This window comes from Zonotrichia albicollis, chromosome 2, assembly GCF_047830755.1.
Source record: "Zonotrichia albicollis isolate bZonAlb1 chromosome 2, bZonAlb1.hap1, whole genome shotgun sequence".
In the NCBI taxonomy this organism is placed as follows: domain Eukaryota; kingdom Metazoa; phylum Chordata; class Aves; order Passeriformes; family Passerellidae; genus Zonotrichia; species Zonotrichia albicollis.
Window position 1 is genome coordinate 53,699,711 of NC_133820.1, and position 7,618 is coordinate 53,707,328.

Sequence of the window (7,618 nt, forward strand, 5' to 3'; positions counted from 1 at the left end):
CTGTTAAAAAGGCATATACTATATACTTCACAAGTACATCATGAGGAGGATTAGTATGTCTTCAAATGATAATTTGAGCAGTAAATCAAGTTGATGTTCATTGAGGATGCCAGATGGAAAATCAGTAAGGATTCTCAGTGAATCTCAGGATACATAACCTGAAGAAATACAGATTTTGAAAATATTTTGTGAATACTGAATATTAGAGGATGCAGGAGGAGGGAGGTAATGATGGCCTTCAACAATGCTTATGCAGGCCACAGCTCCTGCCAGCAAAGCTGCTCCAGCCTGGGCTCCTCTCACCATGGGGCTGCAGGTGCTGTCAGCCTGCTCCAACATGGGCCTCCCACGGGGTCACAGCCTCCTTCAGGCATCTCCCTGCTCTGGCATGGATCCTCCACGGGCTGCAGGTGGATCTCTGCTCCCCCTGGCATCTGCACAGGCTGCCGGGGCACAGCTGCTTCACCATGGTCTCTCCGCCAAGGGCGGCGGGGGAATCTCTGCTCTGGTGCCTGGAGCACCTCCTGCCCCTCCTTCTGCCCCAACCTTGGGGTCTGCAGGCTGTTCCCCTTACATATTCTCACTCCTCTCTCCCATCTGCTGTTCAGCATTTTCCCCCTCTTCTTAAATATGTTATGACAAAGGTACCACCATTGTCACTGATGGGCTCAGCTTTGGGCAGCTGGACCACTTTGGAGACACCTGGAAGCAGCTGGCTGACATGGGATCAGCTCCTCCTGCTGTGTCACACAGTGATCCCTGCGGACCCCTGCTACCAAAGCCATGCTATATAATCTCAACACAGTGGCCTACTTCCCCTCCCCTTCCCACATTTTCCACTGTGGCTCTATTGGTCTTGCTTGCTGCGCTGGCAAGTAAGAAAGTGAAGGCATGTAAGGCCCCATGCCATCAGTTTGGTTAACTGTTCTGTCAGCAAGATCATTCTGAGTAGGGTTTGTTTATAGGATGGCTTCTGTACCAGGGTTTGATTTATATTTGGGTGCTCTCTTGGCTTGACATGTGTGACTGAACAAGCAGTAATGTAGCAGTGGGAAGCAATTGAAGAATTGCTAAAGGAGTTCCAACTATTTATAACATCAGTGACCTAAAAATACACTTCAGTGGTTGATTAAACATGGGAACATTAGTTAGAAGTATTTTTTTATCCTTATGGAAACATAAAAGGGTGCACCATAATTACTATTATTTTTATCATCATTATGGATTATCTGATATGCTTCGAAAGGTTTTAGCTGGGTGGGTGTGAAAAGACTAAAATTATGCACAACACACAGTAGGCCATTTCTTAAAGCTGCTTATGTATGTTCTCATCAGGTTTAGTTGAATCTAAATAATATGGTTTTAATTGGAAAAGGTCTGCATAAAATAAAACCCAGGTGTCTCATGCAAACAAATGCTTCAGTTTTTTATTAGAATAGGGGATTTCTCATGGTAGTAGTGTTTTCAAAGCCAATAAATTAGTTCAAAACAAGCATCTCTTTTATTTTTTTTTCAGTGCTCTACCTTCATTTTTTTTCCTCCTTTTCTTCTGTTACAGTGGAACATATCACTCCAGAGATGAAAGCACAGATAGTGGACTTAGCATGAGCAGTTACAGTGTACCCAGAACCCCAGATGACTTCCTGAACAGTGTTGATGAGATGGATACAGGTCTGGTTTGTGTACATTTTTAACGCATGTTTTCCAAATACACTTGTATCCATTTGCAATGAAAACAAGCAGTTCTGAAAAGCTCTGATACTTTTTGCGTTGTTTTCTACCTTTTCCTATTTCCCCTATTTCTCTGAAAGAAACATTAGATTTATGAAAAAATATATTTGTAATCAAGTGTATTGGGAGGATGGGGAAATTGCTCATAAGTAGTATCATTCCTGTTTTTATAAGGAATTTAAGTGTGTTTGCTTTTTGAAGTAATGTTGTTCAGGGCTAAGAATAGTACCTCATCCAGAGTTGTTAATACCACTCCAAAACTATATTTGACTCAGTATTGTCTTTTTCCTTCAAGTGTCAAAATTAAATTGTGCTAAATGCCATCAAAGATCTGTAAGATTTGGGTCAGTAGGTGCAAGTTGGAAACAAAGGCATGTTCTTTGTACGTCTGCATGCAGCCAAGTTATCTTTGGGGTTTGTGATGGATTTCTGTGAATCACACTGCTTGTATGATGCAAGAGGTACATGATTAACCTTTAACCAGTTGTCCTGATAAATTGTAGGCTTGGTACTTCCAGTATACTTAATATCCATCTTTGTGTTATAACTAGGTGACAGTATCGGCCAAAGTAACATACCATCCCATCAGAACCGTTTCCCAGACTACCTTGAAGCCATTCCAGGGACAAATGTGGACCTTGGGACACTGGAAGGAGATGGAATGAATATAGAAGGAGAAGAACTGATGCCAAGTCTGCAAGAGGCTTTGAGCTCTGACATCCTTAATGACATGGAATCTGTCTTGGCAGCCACCAAGCTAGATAAAGAGAGTTTTCTTACTTGGTTATAGGGGCCTCAGGGAGACTGAATTCTAAATCTGTGAAGGATCTAAGGAGATTAGGACATCTGTATCTGAAGTTCAGAACAAGCCAGTGTGTGCACTTTGGCTTGTGTTCAGAAAAAGTAAATGAACAAATACTCAGCAAGTTTGTTTGGGTTTGCTCTTCCTTGTCCATCGCTGCTGTTATATATTGCTGACTTTTTTTCACAGTTGACTCTGAAGAACAGACATCTTCTTGATCTTTTTCTATTGCTGTTGCAACTACTGTTGGAGGGGGGTGGGGAGGGATGATGAGCCTATTTTGGATGACGAATGCCATTCCTTTTGTCCTAGTGTGCGCTTGCGTATCATTTTATCTAAGTACTCAGATTTGAGAGTTAATTTCTGCATGTCACTGCTTGTAGTTTGCTCAGCTAGTTGTCTCCTGCTGCCTGTGGCAAGTGGTAAAACATGACATACTGGGGTGACAAGCCAAAAATGATGTATCTGGTCAAAAGAAGTCAATACTGATTTGGAGATAAGACGTAAAGGAGGGCTGAAGAGACTGTTTGGCATTAAGTGTTCCTACTAGTAACTCTTGCATTAGCCACGAAGTATTTTTCGTTATAGTAAATCATGAGTCATTTTACATAGAAACATATATGAACTTTGATTGTTGCCACATACTCTAGCCTAACTTCCATTTTTCAAAAATACTTTGATTATTTTTGTTAGTTGGTTTAACTGTAGCTGTAGGATGGGAAGTAATTGTAGGTGTTCTGGGTTTTTTTTTTAATAGTGAAATCTAAGGGTTTTTTTCTGATTTCACACAGTCTTATTTAAATCTAAATTGTCTGCTTTTTTTTATACTTAAACCGTGCCTATTGTAGCCTGATAAGCTAGTGAGTACATAAACCAGTATGTTTTGCCTGTAACTTTTTTATTTTTTTTAAAGGCTAGCTTTGAATGTAATCATTAGATTTCATGACCAGTGGCTTATTTTTCATGTGTATTTGCGAGACTTTGAATTAGAATCTGATTACAGCAATGTAAAAATTAAGAGTCCTTTGTTATGTGTACAAATTTTAAATGCATCTTAAAGTAGCAGAACCATTTTAAAATTACATCTAATCTCGCTTCTGGTTTTCAGTTTTGATCTTTAAGTGAGTTCAGATTTTAAAATCTTTAATGGGAAAAAAATTTATGACAAGTTTCTCTTAAGTTAACAGGGACAAAAATTCTGAACTATTAATATCACTGTGTGTTGCAATGAAAAGGCTAGAACACCAAAAAACTTATCGATAAAAACTTCTAAATGTAATAGTTGTCTAGTTCTGTTTGGTGAAAAATAAGCCCTGGACACTATATGTAGAAGAATGTAAAGATATGTGTTAGATGGTGACATGAGCAGGTAATGAAGTGTATATTAGTAGTAGAGCTTAGCATGGGGTAGAGGTGAATATGAATCATTTTTATTTTAACAGGAAAAGATGTCTCACTAAGTTGTCTGCAGGAGTTGACACAAGTTTCCAAAGAGTATTTTTAAATGAACAAAATGAGCGTGAATCAAATTTTCAATATAAGCTATTTTTGTGGGGCTTTTGGGTTTTTTTGTGATGAAAAATAGTGTCACCAGTTAACACCTCTAAAATTAACGGCCTATCACCATTCTCAACAATGAGCCTTTATTTTCAAGGGTGTATAACATGACTATAAAGATACTGTTAAGTGTGAAACTTAGTTTTGGAAAAAACTCTCAGTTAGCAGGGACTTCTCTGAGGAGAGATTTTTTTGGGGTTTACTGTTTTGCATTTTTTCTCAAGACACTGATTATTTTTTAAGCTAGGAACAAATCAGCAAAGCAAGTTAAAACCCCCATTATATTACTATTGCAGTTTGGATTTCTTTTATGCTTCAGAAATAATTCTAGTTTAGGATGATGTCAAGAATGAAACCTCTTAACCAAATCCTATTTTGAAAACTGAAGCAGCAGAGGCAGAGATTTGAAATTTGCCACTAGAAATGTACATTTACTACTTTACATAAATGTATTAGTGTTTGAAAAACACAAAATTCTATGGCTTGTTATGGGATACAGGCAAGTTTTAAAATAATAATTTTTAAAACACATTCACAATGATATGTATTCTGCTACACCAATAATTCAGTGAGTAATAGGCCACTTATATTGTGCAATGACACAGTAGCTCCTAAAGCAATGTTATTGTGTCCAAGATAGGGGTTTTAGTAGCATTTTTTAAAATTCATTATGAATTCCTCTCTCTCCCTCCCTTCAGGAAAAGAAAAAGACACTAAGTTTTCCTAACTTGAACGATCTGACATAAAACCACAACAGCAAGGAAATTCAGAGTTGATTTTATTTCAGCTGTCTTCCACAGTTGTATCCAGGTATCATAGCACATACAGAATCACAGAATAAGCTGAGTTGGAAGGGACCCATCAGAATTATCAAGTCCAACTCCTGCCCCTGCACAAGACACCCCAAGCTTCACACCACCTGCCTGAGAGTGTTGTCCAAACGCTTCTTGAACTCTGCCAGGCTGGTGCTGTGACCACTTCCCTGGGGAGCCTGTTCCAGTGCCCAAACACCCTCTGGGTGAAGAACCTTTTCCTGATATCCAACCTGAACCTCCCCTGACACAGCTTCAGGCCATTCCCTTGGGTCCTGTCCCTGGTCTTGAAAGTGAAGAGATCTTACTTGTCCCTCCTCTTCCTCTCATGAGGACGCTGCAGACTGCAGTGAGGTCTCCCCTTGTCTCCTCCAGGCTGAACAGACCAAGTGACCTCAGCCATGAAGAGTGGCTTCCCCTCAAGGCCCTTCACCCTCCTTTGGACACTCTCTCTAGTTTAATATCCCTCTCATATTGTGGCACCAGAACTGCCCCCAGCAATGGAGGTGAGGCTGCCCCAGAGCAGAGCAGAGCAGGACAATCCCCTCCCTTGCCCAGCTGGCCATGCTGTGCCTGATGCCCCAGGACAGGCTTGGCCCTCCTGGCTGCCAGGGCACTGCTGGCTCATGTTCAGCTTGTCACAGACCAGGACCCTCAGGTCCCTCTCTGCAGCATCTCATTCCCCAGTCCATGCACAAAACCAGATTTGATGCACTGAGTGCAAGCTCCTGACATGCTGTACCTCACTACAACAGAAATGAGTACAGAACAAATTCTCTTTCCTTGCTTTTGTGTGTTTGTCACAGCTTTAATATTTGAATGTTTTATTCTCATTGTAGAAACACTAAATAGCTTATACTGTACTTGGATAGCATGGCTTAGGGTAGATACTGATAAACTGGGAATCCTTGAACAGCTCTAACATTAATTATGTTTTGTGATACTTATTTTAATTAAGACATTTCCGTTCTCTCACTTATTAGGAAGCATACCATAGTGATGCTGTACTCTTGGCAATCAATATTAATTCGGATTTTTTTTTTTTTAATTCTACAAATGCATTGTTTGATGAAGCGGTTAAAATTCTTTGAAATGCAAAAGTGTTTTGGGTAGTATTTTATACTGATGTATATATTGAAACAGAAATCATTGTAATAATTGTAATAGCTGTTAGTTTTAAATACACTATATGCAGGCAGATGGGGCTGTACAGAGCTGTACTGTTAACACCCGGCTAGGGCTGCTGCTTGGGAACAGGTTGCAGTGTCAGTGAACCATATGGATCAAATATTGTACCATTCAGTGTTGGCGCTCACCAATGCAAAAGGAGAAGAGACGATTTCAACATGATTAACACTACATGGTAAATTAGTACTACAGTGACCTTTTCACTTACAAGCATGTTTTTTATGCAAATTAGCAGGTGTGCTTGTATAAAACAATTTGTGTTCTGTATCATGGAAAAAGTACTCTCCACATGTAGAATCACAGAATCATGTTGTATGTTAGAGAATTATGTCCAAAATTATATATATTACTTAACAATGTTATTTTTAGATATGAGCATGACTGTAAGCTAGGTACTTAAGTACATTCTGTTACATTATTTTTCTTTATGTAATACTTTTTCAGTTGTTTTATTTGGTATAAATATATACTTTGTGCTTAAACATCTTTGTTCGTTTTTAACATTCAATAGTATGTAAAGATATGATTTCCTTCAGTAAGATAGATGCATTGAATTGTTGGAATGCCTATTGTAGTGCAAGTCTGTTCTTGTCCCCCTTGTCATTGCTTTTGTAGTTGTAAACTCCAGTTCTGCAAATACGGTGTGCAAGCTCACCTGAGAGACAAATGAGTCCCACTGGCTTCAGTAAAGGCTTAACATTAAAGTGTACATGTCTGTGTGCTTGCAGGAATGAAGAGACAGTGACTCTGGTGAGCATCATGCAGCTTGTGTAAAACAATACTTTAATTGCAAATGGCACTGTAGTGAGACCTGGTAACAGGACATCTGGGTATCTACTAGAAGAAAGCAACCACTTTTTGCAGATAATGCTTGCCATGTTCGGATGGCAGATACATTTTTGGCTAACTCTTAAGTTTATGCATTAATTTGTGGCAGACTATCAATAAAGACACACTATTTTCATTTCCAAGTTTTGACTTATGAATTGTGAAATATGTAATGATATACCTTGAAAGTGCCTGAAGATTTCAGTTTAAAATATCTTGACAGGTTTCATTAATTTTGACCTTCTGTATAACAGTCTGAAAGATGGGATTTTTTTAAATGTAGTGCAATTTGGAAAGGCCAAAGTCATAGGCTGTTTGCATTTTAGCAGTTCCAGAGTTGTTATGGCTCAGCACCAAATGCCCCAACCCTGTGGAATTCAGCAAATTTGTGTGTTTTCTTGGTTAAGGGTACAGCCCTTGATGGATTTATCAGTTTGTCTTGTACTACTGAGTTCATAGCCAGCTTTAGTCACCCAAATCCTTTAAATTTAAATGTAACATCACACCTTCCACCTGGGAGTAGGCGGCCAGTACCAGGGAATGATAAGGTACCAATTTTGTTTGCTGATATCACTCTCATTTATAAGGTGGTGACATATTGCAGTAGTTGAAGTATGAGTGACCTTCTGAGGCAGCCCTAAATAGACTGTATTACTGCAAAACAGGATATTTGGTCCAGGTATTACAGGCTCACTTTGCA

General features: G+C 39.2%; 1 protein-coding gene across 4 annotated transcripts in view; it reads left to right on the top strand.

Annotated features, from left to right (window-relative positions):
- YAP1 (Yes1 associated transcriptional regulator) overlaps nucleotides 1–7,061 on the top strand; it is an 87,887-nt gene extending 80,826 nt beyond the window's left edge. For all 4 annotated transcript variants that reach the window (XM_014263998.3, XM_005482591.4, XM_014263999.3 and 1 more), the window contains 2 exons: nucleotides 1,559–1,671; nucleotides 2,283–7,061. In XM_014263998.3, the coding sequence (XP_014119473.2) occupies nucleotides 1,559–1,671; nucleotides 2,283–2,521 (352 nt within the window). In that variant the 3' untranslated portion in view covers nucleotides 2,522–7,061. The remainder of the gene's footprint in view (nucleotides 1–1,558; nucleotides 1,672–2,282) is intronic.
- The last annotated feature ends 557 nt before the right edge of the window (nucleotides 7,062–7,618 follow it).